This window comes from Thunnus thynnus, chromosome 8 (genome assembly GCF_963924715.1).
Source record: "Thunnus thynnus chromosome 8, fThuThy2.1, whole genome shotgun sequence".
Classification (NCBI taxonomy): domain Eukaryota; kingdom Metazoa; phylum Chordata; class Actinopteri; order Scombriformes; family Scombridae; genus Thunnus; species Thunnus thynnus.
Genome location: NC_089524.1, coordinates 18,388,204 through 18,407,656, shown reverse-complemented (window position 1 = coordinate 18,407,656; position 19,453 = coordinate 18,388,204). Strand labels below are relative to the sequence as shown.

Sequence of the window (19,453 nt, the reverse complement as noted above, 5' to 3'; positions counted from 1 at the left end):
TGCATACTGGACCAGGTTGGCTTCCAAACTATTTGTGATGTCACAAATTATGGTCATAGGCTTAAAGCCATAGCCACTTAAAATATGATTTTCAATGAGCACAGAGAAACCTTTTACTTGCAGCAGATGAATGTGAAAACAGTCTTCTAGTGTCAAACTCTGTACATACATCATTCTGCACAGTGAAGCTGTAGGAACAAGAAGAAAAACATATTTTTGAGTGGAGGGGGACTTTAAATCTCAAGGAAAGATCACTCTTTGGTTAAACTGGTCACAACTGGTACACGTACAGTATGCAACATATAAGGACGGCTCAGACATTACTTTGTTTTTAGGGGTCACAGGTCGAAATGGTTGGGATCCTCCAATTATGTGCTATCACACAGGAGTCAAACAAGATATTATCTTGATAGGTGGTTTAAATTTATGTGATAGATTTTCTTTATGGTTTTACAGAAATTTAGTTTTTAATAGATGTATATGTCCCAGTTAATCACGTAATATGCAGTTCCTACTTTGGCCTCTATCAAATCTCCCAGCACAATCAAAGGATGAAGCTCTGGGTCCTTGGCACCAAAGCACTGATACCACCATACCTGCCATCCATGGAGCTCGTCTCCCACGGCCACTCACCAGTTTAATAGCATTCAGGTTTGTGGGAATGCTGATAATTATGTATCTCTTGGTCACACTCACGTTAAACCTTAAAAGGACAGTTTAGCCAAAAGCAAAGCAAGTAAAATGTACAACATATCAGGCAGTTGGTAGCAGTAACTCAAATCTTCTCCATGTAAAAATAAAAGACATCACAAAAACACTGCTATTTTTGTTCATTTTATTAAAACATTTTAATTTATAATATATGACAAATATTTAGGCTAGCCTATGTTTTTTTGTTTCATTATCAAACCATAAAACGGTTACCTACTGTCCAGCACAACTGAATTACAACAACTGTATCAAGAGTATTACATTTAACTCAAAACAAAAAAGGGGGGTTGGTACATGAAAAATCAACATTAATTTTTTTAGATGCTGCAATTAAAAAAACACTTTATCTGGACTTGAATAGTTTCATTAAAAATCAGGATGTACATGTGATTTTAGATGGTTTTGCTCCTAAAATATGCCACAGGCATTTCAGTGTCAACAGACCCATCACTGTGGTTTTCCAATTAAGTGATGACTAACTCAATATAATACCAGTCAAGTATCACAATACCATTTACTAGTATGGTGAAGAGTACACACAACTACATGCTGATTAATACTGATGCAGTTGTTGAGCAGTAGTATTTAAGATGTTTTACTGATATTCTGTATTATGTTCTTTAAAATTAGTACACAAGGAGATTTTATTTTTTACATTTCAATAGCTCAAGCATGTTTGCCATGTGTGGACCATAAAGTGTGATATATACAATACAGTACTATGATACTTAAAATTGCTGGTATTACAAATATTGTTGGGGTCTTACGACAAAGATAGTTTTGAAGTTTTGTGCAACCCTTGGCATGGGAACAAGAATCATGTTTGTATTTTGGCACAGGTAATATCCTACTCTAACAGGGAGTGCAGCTTTACAATCAAGCAATACGTAAACAACATGTTGCATTTTTTTTTCCTGTGTGTGTGTTGTGTATCCCTCCCTTAGGAATGCCAAGCATACTGCTATTTTCTTCCCTCTGTTGACCATACTGTGAGGGATGAAGATTTACAAAAGGAGTGAGGGACAACGGGGAAAGTTTCCAGAACATGGAAGGGCATCAGTAGTCATAAGCTGCAAGAAAGAAACAAAAGAGCTGTTATCCACATCTACCACTCAGCCTGAGGTCACAAGGAAGAGGAGCATGCGATCCACTTCATAGAGAGAGGTTGAAATCCAGATAGGAGGTATCATGCAGGCATGCAGTCACACCAAGGTGGTCTTACTTTCTATTGTGAGGATGCAGGTACTTGCTGCTGTGCCTCTGCTGTTCACAGCCTTGCACATGTACTCTCCTTCATCCTCTGGGAAGGTCTCCGGCAGGTAGAGGCAGTACGTCTCTCCTCTCTCTATATACTGATAGTCCTCACAGTCCTGGAGCATCTCTCCCTCAAACCACCAGGTCACCTCCGGCTTGGGCTCCCCAGTGATCTTAACGGTGAACCGAACTGGCTCCGTGTCTACCACTGATTGATTTTTAAGAGGTTTTTTAAACCATGGAGCACCCGATCTGGCATGATCCTCCTCATCCTCATAGGCCGCAGAGCCGTTGATGATGCTTCCCTCCTCCTCACCATCATCTTCCTTTTTCTGCAAACAGATGACAAAAAGAATCGCCCAATGTTGCAACCCGCGCTGAGCTGTCATGCATAAGAACGCATATATGGTCATGAGCACGGAAGATTTACTTTTTGCAGTGCAGCATCAATCTCTTGCTGTTCAAACTGCATTCTCTGCAGCTTCTGCTCCTCTATCCTCCTCCTCTCCTCCTCCTCTCGGGCTTTGGCCATTTGTTCAAATCGGGCTCTCATATCAACCTTCTGTTTGAATGGTGACTCCTCAGCCCTCACTGGTGTCGTTTCACCTTCCTCATCCTCCTGAAAAGCAAATCTCAATATGTGACACTTAGATAATACTCCAATGGACAAAAAAGGAAGAGGGAGACGAGGCTGTTACAAAATGTGCTTCATGAGCCATATTTCTCTGAAATGTATTCACACATGTAATTTAGTTTAAGTAAAATGCAATCAACTTAATTGGAGTGATATTATGGAGATAATGCATCTCGAGAAGCTTATAAATTAAGTTTGTAGGTTCCCACAGAAGGTGTTAGTTAATTCATGTCCACACATGAGGGTATTCTTACCCCCTGGCACCGCTCAGCTTCTCTCTCTTTAATTTCATCATCAATGGCCTTTCTCCGTGCTCTCTCCATCTCAATCTTTTTCTGAATTTCCTCTTCAGTCAGCTGCTTGATTTTCTCAAACTTGGACTTGAGGTCCTTGGCCTGGATGGAGCCAGTCCTCTTGAGTTTAGTCAGCTCTTCATACTCTGCGCTCACAACATCCGAGCTTTCATTCACTTCATCCTGTGAAATAGAGGGCAATTATGCTTGTTATAGCTGTAAGTACTCCGGAGATGATGTGCAATGTAAAGAATGCAAAAAGCGTGTTTGCAGACACTCAAGTAAAACAAGAACTGAATCACTGCTTGAAGAAATTATACTGAATCAAAGCCTTATGTTTGTGATATGTGTCCACATGCAGTATATTCTTGATACTATGTTTGAGACCGACCTCGCCCATCTCTTGTCTGAGTTGTTCAAACTCCTGCTTCTCCTGCTCCATTTTCATTTTGCGCTCCTCCGCCTTGCGTCTCCTTTCAGCCTCCTCCTTCTGTTTCAGCAGCTCCTCAAAGTTGATCTCCAGTTTTCCCGGGTTCAGTGCTTCCTGAGATTCAGTCTTCACCAACTCTCCCTCCTCATCTAGTGCCTACACACACAAATATACACAATAGCAGAGTGAACTAACTGGCTGCATCAAGTAATACATCAGTGTTGTATTACAATTTAAATCTGGCTGAACAAAACAATCCAAGGCCAACTACTTACCTGACATTTAACAACCTCATAAAACCAGCACAAAAATAAGCAGGAGCAATTCTTATTGTTGCCCACAGCATTTTAAGACAGCATGCCACACCGTTATCCTCATACCTTTGTGTTTACAGTAAATACATTCATAGTAACAACTGTTGTTTCCTCTTATTATACTGTAAATAATATACATTTGAAATTGAAAATATCTTACTGTTTCATCTCCATATGCAGAGTTTTCCTGATCCAGACCAGGGCTCTTAAAGAAATAATTTGGACAAGGGAACAGCAATGCAGGTGTACCATTTAAGCCAATCAGAATGATATACAATACATCAACAATCCTCATCCAATTAGAATCCAATTATTGATAACATTCAGATACAATCAGTGTGAAAAGTGGAGAACAGGCGTTTAGTTTGATGTAGCCAAAATTATTTCGGTCACGACTGATATTTATTAGAATGATTTTATCATAGCCATAATGTTAAAAAATATAAATAAAGAGTACATATTTATTCTTTGTATGTGTCTATGTGTGTTTGGGCAATTTAAACATTTTCTTAAAAAGCGGGTTTCTCTCTGTTTTTTACAAGAGAAAGCTCAGCAGCAGCAAATTAAGTCAAAGCCTGAAAACAACAATAATAGCACAGTCTTAGTGTGTTAGTGATCAGCCAAAAGCATCAACCATGTATAGTTTTTGGTCGCTGAGTCATGTAGACATACCATGCTCTTGCGGGCCTCAGCAAAGAGCCTCTTCTCCTCTTCCAGTCTCTTCTTGGCCTCCTCCTCTGCCTTCTTCTGCTCCTCCTCTCTTCTCTGGCGTTCCAGCTCCTCAAAACTGGCACACAGCTTTCCAGGCTTACTGCCCTCCAAGTTCAGCAAGGCCATCAGAGCCTCGTCATCCTCTTCCACAAGCTGGGCAAGAACACATCAAGGTAGGCTTTGAATACTGCAGATAAGAGGTGTGATCATCTATTGACAGTTTTAAATGAGACTCCACTTATTTGTGGGACACAGTTTGTAGGACAAGGAATTCTAGTTCAGGTGAAAGCTACGCTAAAGAAGTAGTTTTGAACATTTTTGGAAAAATGTTTGTTAGCTTTCTGGTGAGTTAAATTAAAAGACAGATACCAATCTCATATCTGTCTAGTAATCATGAGCTGAGCTCAGCACAAAGACTGAAAACAGGGAAACAGCTAGCCTGGCTCCATCCAAAAGTCATAAAATCCTACCAGCACCTAATAAACTCACTAATTGACGTCATCTCATTTGTTTGATCCAAAAAAAAACAAAGTGTAAAAAAACAATTTTTTTAATGCCATTTTACGAGGTGCTGTGAGCTAAATTTTTCTTGGCTCCAGTGTTGCCAGATGGGACTGACAAAAAGTCTTCCAATCACAACGAGCCCAATCATCATAAAAGTAGCCGAATATTTAATGAAAAATTTATGACTCAAAAAGTAGTTCAAATTATCGAAACCCACCGAAAAACATTTTTACCCACCAAATTAAATATAAAGTAGCACCATTGGGCAGAAAACTGGCAACACCACTTGGCTCTGAGCAGTTGTGAGGCAACCAGCAACAACTTCAGGAAGTTACTGCTCCCAGCCAAGAAATGGTCTGACACATAACCCACTATAAAAGAGCAAATTGTCATTTTTACACTGTGGTTTTTGTACGAATAAAACAAAACAAGATATGTGTTAATTGGTGAGGTTTAGAGGTGGCGATAGGTAGATTCTGTTATCTTCAAACAGAGCCAGACATGGCTCTTTCCCCATATCCAGTTTTTGTGCTAAGCTAAGCTAACCAGCTGCTGGCTGAAGTGTTATATTTGACGGGCAGATATAAGAATGATAGCAATCACATATCAGATCAAAGACATGAAAACTACAATGATATTACCGTAAAATATTTTTGCAAACTAAGATGTTTACATTACAAGAGAATTTTCATAATCTAAGAGGGCTTTGTAAGATCTGTTGAATTTTGTAATTATTTATGGGATGCATATTGACCATGCTCTTCCTGGCTTCAGCAAAAGCTCTTCTCTCCTCCTGCATCCGTCTCTTGGCCTCCCCCTCTGCTTTCTTGCGCTCGTCTTCTACCCTTTGCCTCTCCAGCTCTTCAAAACTCAACCTCAGTTTTCCAGGTCGGAACTCCTCCTTGTCTTCCTGAGCCGGCTGAATGTCTTCCTCATCATCTCCCTGACAAAACACAAACATACCATTCTGTCAGCTCAAACATCAAACTTCACTACACAGCAATTGTATATTTGGAAGTTTATGAAGTATAAATGGGATCAAAGACATTCTTGAGGATGGAGATGCCTACCAAACTGCTACACAGCACTTGTTGGAAAATAATTAATTGAAAACTTTCCATAAAGTTTTTGAAATAAATTGTTTGTTTTGAAGCTTTTTATTACCATTCCCAGCCTGGCCTCCTCAAAAGCTTTCTTCTCGTCTAACAGGCGACGTTTGGCTTCCTCCTCAGCCTGCTTCTTTTTCTGCTCCTGCCTTTCCTTCTCCAGCTCCTCAAATGTCATCTTCAGCTTTCCAGGAGTTACCTGCACCTTCTCTGACACCTTCTCGTCTTCATCCTAAAGACGAATGAATGTGAGAATGCAGGAGACATCTTTAGTCTGGGATCCACAAACACTAAAGTGGTTGTAAAAGACAATCCCAGAACAACATCATTCATCACTTATTTATGCTGAAGTGAACAAAAATGTATTGATATTTATTTCTCTATATTCCTACCTCTGGAACAATAGAGCGTCGCTTGGACTCCCTGAAGGAGCGTCTGTTTTCATCGTATCGTCTCTTCTTTTCCTCCTCAGCCTTCTTCTGCAATTCCTCCTCTCGATTCTTCTCCATGTCCTCAAAGTTCATCTTGATTTTGCCCGGAGGTCGAGATGACTTTGCTGGAACCACCCGTACCAGGATTGTGTCATCTCCTTCCTTTAAGGTAATTGAAAGATAAAGTTAAAGATCCCCTCTAGACGTGTTTTAAGATGTATATTAAATACTCTACTGTGAATAATAATTTATGTCTAATACGTTTTTTTCCCACAAAAAAAGTTTGATTATCTCGTTAAAAACCTTAAAATGACACCTACTCCTATCCCTCATTAAAAATTCAACAATACGCTGAAAACACAAATATTTCAAAAGTTTAACTGCTGGTTACAAGATGTCTCCTGCTTCACTGTAAAGTCCATTCACAGTGTTTGAGTGCTGGATGTTTCAAGTTTCTATGTCACACTTGTGTAAGTTGAATACTGGCTTATAATTGGCTCCAAACTAGTTGTGATGTCACAAATCCTGTTTGAAGGAACACGCCTTAAACTCAAGACTTTTGGTGAGCGCAGTGAAACTTTCCTTCTTCTATTGTCAAACTCTGCACATACATCATACAGCATAGTGAAGCTCAAACATTTAAATAGCAGTAAGCAAAACACATTTTTGAGTGGAGGGGGCCTTTAAATTATCCAAGGCAACACATAAGGCACAGGATAAGAAATTCCTAGACTTAAAGACTAGATACTTAAAATTAATTCTTGTTTCTAAGTTTTGTGCAAGAGCTCTTATAGACAAACTGTTCAGCATTGAAAACAAATTTAGGTCACTCGCAGTGCTTACCCACATACACACACACACACACACACACACACACACACACACACACACTGGGGATAAGAGTGTGTGGGTGGGTAGGGGGCAACTCTATTGGCATAGTGTCACCATTTGCAGTAGGTCAGTATGGGTGTCAGTCTGAGATAGCGGAGTCTAATTCGGTCACAGTAAGGGGGTTTAGAGCTAATTTAGTCACTGGGAGGTGTGGGAAACAGTTGCCAGTCATATGCTGTCTACACCTGGCAGCTCTGTAAGAGTGCTGTTCCAGTTGTTTCTAGATCACCAAGTCAGTGCTTCCATACATTTAAACAGGACATAAAGAAAACAGTGATAGGGAAAGCTAAAAAAAAACAACAACAGGTGTTTGTCCCACTGCACATAACAGTAATAACATAAATATACATAAAAGCACTCCAGTTACTGTGTCATCTGATTTTGGGCACCGTTCAGAAGAAATTAGGTTGTGAGGTAATGGTGTTACTGATCCCCCCCAAAAATACAGAGGACATGGCAGCAGTGTCCTTAATGGTAGCTACTGCCCCAATGATGACTGATGATGATAAAGGCAGAGTTGTAAAGAAGAAAAAAGCGAAAAAAGGAGAAGGCTGAATAAAATCAGTACCCTTATAACAGTGTCTTGTTAAAGATTTCCATACGGTTGTTGAACAGTTACACCACTGTCAATGACAATCATGACTGCTCTCTCTTAACAAGAGCAGAATTAGGGCAAAGACGTAGCAGGTAATTGCCTGTAATCGCCTATCTGGCACAGGAATACTTACGTAACCATTCCCAAGTACAACACTGACGGTATAATAAGCCTAAAACCTCTGTTCACGTTGTTCTATCTATACTGTACTGATGACTCTTTGGAAATATTTATTTGCTTTACATTACATCATTTTCCAAACTACCATAAGTCTTACACAGTAAGATGAAATGGAAGCGATCCATTTACCATGAGTTCACAAACTGATCATGTCAACAATGCTACTGGTGGATTCAGACATAATCAGGCCTCTAACAACTGTTTGGATCTCAAACGCCACTTAAAATAACTCATCTGAGTGGCAGCTGAGGATTACCTGAATGATTACAGATACATGTAAGCCATTGTCATCAGAAAGGCAGAGCGATGAGACCCTGTGCAAAGGAATTCACCCCATGTTTACTTACCTCAGCTGCTTTCTTAGCCAATTCTTTCTTAATTTTGTCTTTTTCCATCTTGTCCTGGGCCTCCCTCTTCTTCCTCTCACTTTCCATCCTCTTCCTTTCCACCTCTTGTCTTTGTTTTTCCATTTCTGCAAACTTCCCCTTCACACTACCTGAGGATTCCACAGAACACAGAATGAGCCGTCAGCACTGGTTGTGTTCCTCGTCCTCCCATATCCCTTGTTGAATATCCATCCTATCCTTAGCAACCGAGTGTGTCTTACCTGTGATTTTGGGGACGTAGGATTTTTCTACTTTCGCTGGCTTCACATCTTCTTCCTCATCACTGGAAGCGAGAAGTTCTTTTATCTGTTGCGGATCAGATGAAGAGTATGGTGAGGTTACGGTTTAGCTGGGATCATCTCCTCTACCACTCAGGAGCCATGCTGGTCCCAGCAAGAACAAGTGCTTAATCCCTGCTAATAGCTGGGTCATGTGACCTGCAGGTAGGTTTCTGATTGGGCCATGGTGTTATCGCACACACAGGAGATGAGCGTAGGTGACCGAGCCTGGGCCAGCTATATGGCACGCCTGTACACTTGGAGGTTGTTCTGTCTGAGTATCACTGATAATCCACTCACATATTACCGTATCACTGCATTTGTTTCACCACAGCTGATCTCGAAGCAGAGCTTGTCTTAACCCTTGAATTCTTGATCTCTGACATTCATCTTTAACTTCAGATTCAAGTCAGAAATATTTCTTCCACACTGTATGTCAGTATTATACTGTATATGTATATTCTCTATCTGTTTCTTCTAGTGCTTCAGTGATGCTATGATGAAATATTAACATCCAAGACTCCATTTTTTCTTGGTAACCATTAGATAAAGTTTAAAAAATGTAGAAGTAATTTGTCTCATTTTTATATGTTTTTATAATTAGTTGACTAAACAATTAGTCCAGAAAATGGCAGAAAATGGTAAGAAATTTCCCAAGATAACGTGTTCACATGTCTTAATCTGTTCTAGTAGAGTCCAAAACACAAAGGTTCAGTTTACTATGATATGAAATAGAAAAGAGCAGCAAACCTATTTTGAGAAACATTGTTAAAGATTAATTTTCTGTCAGTCAATTAATTGATTAATTGGCTACTTTTGTCCTTGTAAATTTTGGCGTGGCATCGGAAAAATTAGGGATCTGCATTACAATTAAAAATAAAGTTCAGTAAGCTGCACAATGCCTGCACAACATGCATTTGGATTGATTGATCCACTAAAGGGCCGGTGGGATTTGAAGAAATCAGCTGCACAGCAGTCCTAAGGAGTTCCTTGCGTATATCAGTGAGGTTAGAATTACCATCTTTTAAAAAATGACCATCTTTTTACATCAAGCACAAACCAAAGTTGGCATGAAATAATAAAAATTAATAAGTTAATTGTGTGGTGGATGTTGCACTGCGGTGTATAGAAGACAGTGAATTCTCACTCAAACTGGCAGCTTCGTCACCCCGTCATGCCTCATCATGCCATGCAGGTCACGGTTGGAGGTTAGTGGGGTTAGCTGTCTTTGACCTGCTGCTTCCTGCGATTCCACTCTCTCTCCTTGATGTATTGCTCCCTCCTCTTTTCCTGCTCCTCCTTGTTCCTCTGCCGGCTGCGCTCATCCCTGGCCCTCTGCATGGCCTCAAACTTGCCCGTCACGTCCCCCTTCCCTTTGTTCACACTGGGCACATAGCTTCTGGCCACCGGCTTTCTTGATCTGAGGAGTTTCTGTGGTTAAACAAGCAAAAGAATGTTAAGAGAAAGTTATTTTATGTAGCAAAGGGAAGCTGTGGGGGGCATTATTAAAAATATAAAGATAAAAGAAATATTGTTTGATTGTATTATTCTTGTCTCACCTCTTTTTTAAGCTCCAATTCAGAAATACTCGGGTCATCATTTGTGTCAGGTTCTGCATTCTCCTTGTCCTCTGTGTCCTTTCCTACACCATTAACAGCTGCTGATTTTTCATTTTCATCATCATTGGCTGTGTCATCTTCTTTGTGTTCCACACCGTTCATGTATGTCTTGTCAGCCTCGTTGCTTGCTTCATCAGTCTTCTGGCAAGGCTTTTTGTCTTCTGTGTGTGATGTCTTCTCACTTTCCTCCTCAGCTGCAACCTTTTCATTGTCTGCCACATCCTCTTTCTCATGTGTCACATCAACGTCCTTGTTTTCTGTGTCACTCATGTTGTGTTCATTTTCATTTTCTACCTCATCCACGTCGTGGGCGACTGCAGCCACAACCTGCGCCACCTCAGTCATGTTTGTACCACAATGACAAGTTGACAAACAGGCTCTGTTTAAATGTTACCTGCAAAGCAAAGGGGGAAGGTTTGAATGTTGTTGTCTTGTTACATTATGCTCTGCTCTACACTACAATTGACCATATTACATAATTTGTCACTTTCATTGAATTGAATTGTCAGATATATTCCTTTTTAAATACAGCATCTACAATCTTGCAAATGGCTATCAAGCAATTCATGGATTCACATTGCAAAAAACAAAATGAAAAGATGTTGCAAATGAATATATTTGTAAAATAAATTGACTAATACAGTATATAGAAAGATGTGTTTATTACAGTACTCCTGCTTGTGTGTTTGTGCACTCTTGAAATAATCAAGATGGCAGACAAGATTAATTTCTTTCAGCAATATTTTGAACAATTTATCAATTAAATTGTTCAATTATAAGGTCTTTTGATGATCCATGTCAAATACAAATTATTTGCTCATTATTATTTATATATTTATTTGCTTTAAAAATTGAGTGTTATATTTTTCTGTCCAATGAAATATACAAAAACAGTTTGCTGCCATTTGATAGTCTCATTTTTTTCTTTCAGCTCTACATTTTCCTCATCTGGAAGTGAGATTTATATGTGTGACAGACACTTCTTGACTACAAAGTTAGGGCAAAGAGAGCTGCTCCATTTCAAAGTATGTTGAGAAAGAGTGCAATGGTAGCTTGCTATTTATAGCCCACTTGTGGGTCTAGGACATGTGATCATGGCTATTTCTGATGAGTGATAGGCAGTTGGACAGAGCTCAAGTTGGCAGCCGCATGTCGCCCCACAGACCCTTGACAAAATGGCCAGACTGGGAGCGAGACAACTGGATGAATGAGGGCTGTTTGGATTGTTAGTCATCCAACACTAAAACTGTTGCTGTTTATCATTGTCCTCAAATACCTTTTCAGTTCAGGTATGAAAATCCTAGTGTGACGTGATGCTGCTAATCAGGAGCTTGGCCATTTCACTATGGAAATGTTGAATTACGTCCAACAGCCAACAGTCGCTTGTATTATTGCCAAAAAACATCCATAATCACAGTGAAGTGTGACCACTGTAGGCTTCGCCGGTGTGGTCATCTTAAAATCTTCACTCCTTTGAGATTCAAAAGTGTTCTCAACAGCTTTACAACACGTTTAAGTTGTTTTATATTCTAATTTAGTACAGTTTGAGGGAGTCCATGTGCGCAGTAATGTAAATACACATGACTTGCAGTTTTTGGAAGCAGAATAAAATAATAATAAATAAATAAAACTGCTCATTTGTAAGTAAAGTAAGCCTGATTGAATCTGATAATCATGATTCTGCTTGATATTCAACTACAAAGGCTTGTTTATTGGTAAAGATCATTTTGATTCCCCTCATCTCTCATCCTCAAATAACTGGGATGTCAGGAGATTTACAGCTCCATTTTAATTAAGTGACACTGCTACTTCTTTTGTGCATTGATAAACCCGATATTCTGACTCAAAATATACAACTAAATGATCTTTAATAATAAGGTTTTAGTGCTTTGAAGGATATTAACTTCATATTTGGACTGATAATGAAAACAGTAACTACTATATCAAAAAATATCTTAGTTTGTTAGTTATAATGAGAATCAACATCTCTCTTAAACATCTTCTAAAGTTTGAATCAGGTGAAGGTTAACACTGAATTAACACTGAAAAAAGCTTTTCCAGTTACAGGGAACATTTTAGGTTGGTGATGTCCTATTTCTGTACACAGCTGGCACAATATATCATGACAGTGTGTGTCAGAAAAACTAAGAGTTTGGCACATGTAGCCTACAGATAATTAATGAGCTAATTCATCATTATAACGTCTACAGAATATACTAACCGATTGAAATTATATTGTTTCTGTTTCTTTAAGCTTGCACATACTGTGGACCAGTGACAATAAATTGTAACTAATAACTTGACAAGCACTTTGAGACAGCCTACCTGATGTACACTTCTGTCTAAATTAATAAATATGATGTTTAAGGCAACTTTTGAATAAAGTCAAGTATCTTTGACCTTGCTACATAATGGTGAACAGACTACTTTACGGTTTTACAGACCTATTTTTGCTAAATAATCAATAAAATAGAAGTTTTACCTTTTTAGTGTGCTGTCGTCCTCCTGGTTTTGATTTTTTTTTTAAATCCTTTGGGTAGATATAAACCAGAAGGAGTGAAAATCAAGTGAAGTGGGACAATCCAAGATGCGACCACTCGGTGCACTAGTCGACTGGTTGCTGGTTATGTGCCGGTGTGCCGTTTCCTTAAAAGTACCGTTACTTTCTAGCGGATACTGCATTCCGCGCGCGCCTGCCACAGGTTCAGCTGTTGCCTCGCACGCGTGCGCGCGCACCCACACACTCTCATCCTGATCATCTGCAGTCGCAGCTGCAAAAATAAATGTTAGGAAATTATCCAGACAAATATGTTGTATTATTGTGTTGTCAGTGGTCAGTTTCTATTTGATAGTGATTTTTTATCCTACACATTCACCCTATTTATTTCTCAGGTAATTGACCAATGAGGTTATAATGACCTTAGTGCATATTTTCATATTCTATGGCACCATTTTACTGTATAATGTCCTCAACAGTCATGATGCAGAGTCTGAGGGTGTGTCTGCAGCTGTGAAGTTTAAGTTTAGATTAATAATCTATGGATGTGGATATATATGTGTGTATATACTGTATATTCATTGGTGAGTTTACAGTGTGACCATGATCTCTCCCATGGTATCACTGTGAAATACCTATAAGAACATGTGTGTGTTTATGCATATTCTCTATAATTTAGGGCAATAGTTTTGTACAGAAACAGGTGTCATTAAAATAAGCTACCTAATGATTGATAAGATAAGATGGACTCTTTACATATCTAACTTTTGTGTCTGTTTTCCTATCTTAAACATATCTGCTCTTGCCTCTTTGTTCTAGTTTTGGTCCCTCATCTAAAATTTTGTTTAATGAATGATGTTTGATAGCATAATCCCTTATCCACCATTTTACTCTTTCAATTTCACAGAGGATAGAGGATAAAAGTAAACAAATTGTCCATCACAAGATAGACTTTGTGAGAAGTTCTGTTTAGGAGGACAGCAAGCTTCTGGAAAACCTTTGAATGCAGACAGACATTATCTGCTTGTTGGCCTGTTAGAGCCAGAATTCCTGACTTATCAGTTAAGAGGGACACCAGCTTGTCCTTTGTTTTTCCCGCCTGACCTAGATATTACTGTATTTCTGCTATGCGATGACGGTTGGACCTCATATCGTCATGCCAAGAGCCTCAAAAAAAGAAAGAAAGAAAAAATAAAAGAAAGCATTTGGTTACATCTAGTCAGAATCCATATTTCAGACATTGAACATTTGACACATATAAGCCTACAGTAACATACCTATCATAGTGTGGATACACTATCCAATGGGTGAGTCTTCCTTTAAACTCAAATGAGAAAGTGGTTCTCTCACTGTGGATGGATGTAAATAGAAACCCTGACAAATTTTGTCTGCTCCAATGGCTCCATGCACAGCTGCTGACTCAGTGACCAAGCAGGCCTCTGGCAGACAATCTAGCCAGTAAAATCCCCATTTAAGTATTCTAGGAATTTTTGAGAGGTGGCACATAAAACCCTTAATTGATCTTACTGTTTGATATTTTTTGGCACTGCTTAAATTATCACATCATACAAACCTTGGTTGGCACACTGTAATACAAGAATCACATAAAAATGACCGTATGGAATGACAAGAGTAAATGCCAGGGTAAACAGTAAAAATTACATAATTTCAGCAATCACTCATTGTGATAACTCATTGAGTTAGAGGCGTTGAGGCTTGGGGAAACCCCCGACAAAGGGCCAAAGCTGTAGCTAATACTGTACTTAGAAGTGAAATCTGAGTCAGGATACACATCAGTGGGAGGAAAAGAAATTCCTCTTGATGAAGCACCATAAAGGAACAACTGGAAGGTCGTTGCTTCCTAAAAGAGGGCAGTTTTATTAAACCATAGAGTAGAAACTGAACATAAGTGTTGTTGAAATGTAATATATAGACTAATAGTCAATGTACCTCAAGTTCAGTGCACTGCCTCCAAGCAAGCAAGGAGTTTTCTCTCACCTTTATGTTTTTGTCCCTGGGCTTTGTATTCCCAATGTATCTGACACAGATAATTAGATTTTTTTGGTGACAAATTGTATCTAAATGTGGGCAAACATAAATTCAGCCTTTTCAAAGTCACATTTGAACATTACAAAAAAATTAACATTGCAAGAAATAGCACAACCTTTGTCATTACAGATAATTTGTAGTTGCTCTTTTCACCCTGCCATTTATTCACTTCCTGCTCAGATTAAGGGGTGTGTTGGGTGGGGATCTGTTCTGTGAACTCTCAGGGCAGAGGGGCACCATCCTCCTCTGTTCTGAGTCCTGCAGGGCATCAGGGACAACAAGGGGGCTGCTTTAAATAGCACCACAGCTGTGGAAACTTATCAAGACTGTAAGGACAGCTAACCTGAGTCAGACTGGGCCCTAGCCTCAGCTGCTGCAGTGCAGCCCTGACACCCCTGTGAATATATTTGTAGTGGTACAGCCCATACCCCCACTGCTGAAGCCCCTGTAAACTGGCTCAGCAGGTCATACTGTGTGTGTTGGTGAATGGACACACCAGCGCTAGCTTTTCACACCTCTACTGAACCAGTTCCAGTTCATATCAATAGATATATAGACAGCAAAAGCTCAGCAAACACTGTTTAGTCCTTAGCAATGTAATAAACTTAAACAGACCTTAATCTTATCTTGAAATCTGGAGATGCAACGTTTTGACTGGACATCAGCAATAGAGTCCTTATGTACTTCTGTGGGTCACAGATTCACATAGTCTGCTTTTTGTAAGATTCAGTGCCTCACAAATTATTGTATACTGTTTTTTGCCTGTGTAACGTATTGTGGTTCAAGTACTGATGACCTGAGCTCACTCGCCTTTTTCAAATTAAAACAAATTCTGCCACTGTTGGTCATGCAACCATTAAAATGACTATAAGTAAAGTGAATCATCTGATAAATAGTGTCTAACTATAATGATGCTAACACATACAGTATAATTCATCCTGCATAAGAAGGATACATGCAAAAAATGCATGAACTTATGACACTGTATGGCACTTTGGGTGAAAAAAGTCTCTATCAAAAGGCAAAGCTATTGTTCATCTTACTAAAAGTGCAATGTCTGCATTGCATTTCCTAGAAAATAGAAGAATGCCACTGAGATGCAGAATGGTGTGCTATTCCTGGACAGCAGTCAGTTTGGACAGACAACAGCACTGGCATGTAAGATGATCTGAAGTCTGAAGAGTTTTCAAGACTCTCTGTTGTGTTCTTGCTGAAGGCTCAAATGTGCTAACCAGACTAGCAGCCTAAAGGTGATGAACTCAAACAGCCATTGTCTTTTGCCTTAGCATCTGCCCAGTTATACAGGTTAACCAAGGTGAAATGTGGTGCTGCTGAAGGGACATAGCAGCCACATGTTTGTGCTTTTTGAGAAGATAAGCAAATTATCTTTTAGCTCTGATTTATTCTATGTCTCTGAAATCTGAATAAAAACTACCCTTCCTTGTGAACAAATTAATGCAGAGATACTGTAGTATTTATTCTTTTGAGGTTCACTTTTTAGCTGTTTCTGTCTTGAACTACACAAGTAGTAAGTAATGTCATAATTTACCAGCTGTGACTGCTGAGTGCTCAGCTGTCATGAGAAGGAAAAGCAGCTCCACCACAGAACAGGTGTCGCCTGCAGACAGAGCAGGCCGAACTCTTAAAGGCACACTGTAAGCCTTTTGAGACAAAAGACAGAGAGGAGCTTTTGTACAGTACATAAAAGTAATTTAATTCTGTATTGTCTGGAAAATTACAAAATTGGATGAATATGATTAAAAAACATTTGGCTACCATGGTCACAGAACTCTTTTTAAACATAAATATTTGGTCCATAGATGTGGTCCAATAGCCCAAAGTCAAAATGTGCTGTTTCCTTCCGCTGTGTTGTTTTTGTTATTCAAAAACCTAGAGGCAGCCTGTCAGCTGATAGACATTTTTGACAACCCACAGAAAGACAGTAAACAGTGTGTTTGTCTATGACTGACCACAGTCCCTTAACAACACCAACTACTGTGGTATCAATGATTCCTGTATAATTTGCACCAGTAAACAGTTGATGCTCTGGCTTTGCAAATATAGACATTCATTACACCTTAATCTGCAGAAGCCATGACGGAAGATGGGTTTTGTGTCCTCAACTAAAAAACAATTAAACCATGATGTTCATTTTTCTTTTGAGACACACCATGACCATCCAGGTTCCTGCCTGTTATAGCTTCTGAAGTTTACAGTGAGTGCTTGTGCAGAATTCAAGGATCTCTCACTGCCCCCTAGTGAAAACAGCTAGACAAATGCAGCCAACACAAATCTCAGTTTTGCTACTATAGTTTCTAAATGTAAATGTCTTTACTAACAACAACATGTGAGACAGTAAATGTACCATTAGTACTTTCCACATTCTAAATAGTGCTCAAGTATAGTATCAAGTATTCATCATACAAACACCCATGTTTCCACCTACATTTTTATGCATATTTACAGTGTAAATGTCAGTTCTGCATGCCAGAGCCAATGATGAAGTCATGCAATATGAATTAAGATCAGATGACTGATCTCTTCTGTTGCTTATGCAGACGCATGTAAAATTTAGCATATATAGTGTTGGGGCAACATGAAGCAAGAGCTGGATGGGCCTTTTGTAGGAGGCTTTTCGGATTAGGAAACTGCACTTGGCTCAGTACCAGATTGTATAGGTTCCTGCACCTGGAACAATTTATAGAAGAACTTGAAATTGTCAGAGTTGATTACTGTTGGTGAATTCAGTTTTAAAGCATCTGGAAATATACTTGTGGACAATGTGTTTGCTTCTAAGTTTATTGTCCTCTTACATTACTTTAGATAGTTTTGGAAACTCATGCCTGTTTGTTGCATCCTAACTGAATATTTTATATACTTCTGTAGCACATGACAGTTGTTTTTTAGCCTGTTTATGTTGTTTGTATGTATAATATTTATGGTACCCTTTTGGCCATGTCTCTCTTGAAAATGAGGTTTTGATCTCAATGAGACCTTTAATGTACTTGGTTAAATAAAAAGAAATTAAATGAGTTGTGTCCCTTTTCTCAGCTGAATATTGTTTATGTTGTACCCTCCCGATAATTCAATGTTGAATGTGTAGTGAGTGAAATAGTTTCTCATTAATGATGTTTTCTAGTGTCTTTTGGGGGTAGGCCTACTAACAATACATAACATTCTTAGTTTAATGGTAAAGGTATGAAAAGATTTAAGGGTGTCAGTTGTTTGGATCACTCAGTATTCATTATATGAACAAATGAATGAATGAATGAATCCACTTACATGTCCACTTACATGACCCATCCCTCATGGAATAATGAAGGTTTTGAGGAGTAATTTTAAGGATGAAAGGATAAAAACTGAATGGACTTCTTTTTAAAAAATGTATTAAAAGAACAATAACATAACAAGAGAAACAACTGTACATGGAGTATAGAAAAAGTCAATCCGAGAATTAAAAAAGAAAAAACACACACAAACATAAATCTAAATGAATAAATGCATTTAGACCTGAAAAAATGATGCAGAGAATCTATTTACGAAACTATACAGTATAAATACAAATAATCTGAGAATCTTGTCCACAATGTGTCGTAAAAGAAGGGATGTCTTCAAAGGTTTTTTGTTTTCATAGATTTTACAGACATGATTATAGACATTTCTATAATTTGGATTTCAATCCAAAGTTCAACACAAAATGTAGCCTATGTGTAGGTTGAGTGTGGAAACTGAACAAACCTGATTTGTGAGTGTGATGTTTGCTCAACAAACACATTCATTTTATTGAGTTTGTTCTTCAAAAATAAGGCCACACTTTCTATAATAAGGACCAAAATATTAACCAAATGTACTTCTTTCTCACAAACTAGCCAAACAAGCACTTAGGAAAGGAAACACAGACATCCATATTAAACTGTAAAAATCAGAAAGAAAGGGCATTGTGTTGGAAAATATCAATAAAGAGTGGCAACAGCAGTGGGATCAGGAGATAAGGGGATGACAGGGGAGGAAACAGAAAAGAGGAAGTCATAATAACAAGATTAAGAATAGGACACAGCAATCTATACAGCCCACTTAATATTATAGGAAAACATCCAACTGTCTTTATGAACATTGTTAAATAGCAGAAAATGTGGATAATGAGATCATCAGCCGCAATAAATATAGAAAAGAGAAAAGACATCATGGAGGAAATGGAAAGATTATGGATAACAGGAGCAGGATTAAAGAACATACTGGAGTGTGGTGCTCGTGGACGGGATTAAATTTGCATCATAATAATTGCACAAACTCTCCTGAGAATCAAATCAAAAAATAAATTGAAAGTGAAAAAAGTTACCCCAAATGCAAAAATTTACAATAAAACTATACAAAAGTGAAACAAAATATTCCATATTCTACACTTTTCTTTCACTGATCTGGATTTCTCTTTTTGCCGTCATTTTTTTCTGCTTAATTTTTCAGTTTCACTTTTGAACTTTTCAGTTTCAGTTCAGTGGTCTAGAAGTGCAACAAGTAGTACGCCTTATTTGACTTGTCCCTCCAAAAGTAACTGACTAATGGGGATGCA

The 19,453-nt window shown here is 38.6% G+C and overlaps 1 protein-coding gene across 4 annotated transcripts; it reads right to left on the bottom strand.

Moving 5' to 3' along the window:
* Positions 1-821: 821 nt before the first annotated feature.
* Positions 822-12,988, bottom strand: nexn (nexilin (F actin binding protein)). Of its 4 annotated transcripts, XM_067596894.1 has the most exons (15): positions 12,820-12,988; positions 10,278-10,731; positions 9,952-10,149; positions 8,662-8,746; positions 8,402-8,550; positions 6,350-6,550; positions 6,016-6,189; positions 5,606-5,794; positions 4,309-4,500; positions 3,797-3,841; positions 3,284-3,478; positions 2,854-3,075; positions 2,396-2,584; positions 1,934-2,297; positions 822-1,781 (listed from the first exon to the last, which is right to left on the bottom strand). In XM_067596894.1, exons 2-15 carry the CDS (start codon positions 10,680-10,682, stop codon positions 1,768-1,770), a joined length of 2,622 nt encoding a protein of 873 aa, XP_067452995.1. In that variant the 5' UTR covers positions 10,683-10,731; positions 12,820-12,988; the 3' UTR covers positions 822-1,767. The 4 variants fall into 4 exon arrangements, with proteins under 4 accessions (XP_067452995.1, XP_067452994.1, XP_067452996.1 ...); XM_067596893.1 differs by lacking the exon at positions 822-1,781 and having other exon boundaries at positions 1,899-2,297; XM_067596896.1 differs by lacking the exon at positions 822-1,781 and having other exon boundaries at positions 2,098-2,287; positions 2,385-2,584.
* Positions 12,989-19,453: the final 6,465 nt, after the last annotated feature.

What these genes read in the sequence shown, in the direction of transcription:
- nexn (XM_067596893.1), bottom strand. Translation starts at nt 10,682, where the DNA reads ATGACTGAGGTGGCGCAGGTTGTGGCTGCAGTCGCCCACGACGTGGAT. An exon ending in AATTGGAGCTTAAAAAAGAG is followed by an intron (nt 10,150 to 10,277) that starts GTGAGACAAGAA and finishes GTTTAACCACAG; the next exon opens with AAACTCCTCAGATCAAGAAA. An exon ending in AAGCTGAGCGGTGCCAGGGG is followed by an intron (nt 2,585 to 2,853) that starts GTAAGAATACCC and finishes TTTGCTTTTCAG; the next exon opens with GAGGATGAGGAAGGTGAAAC.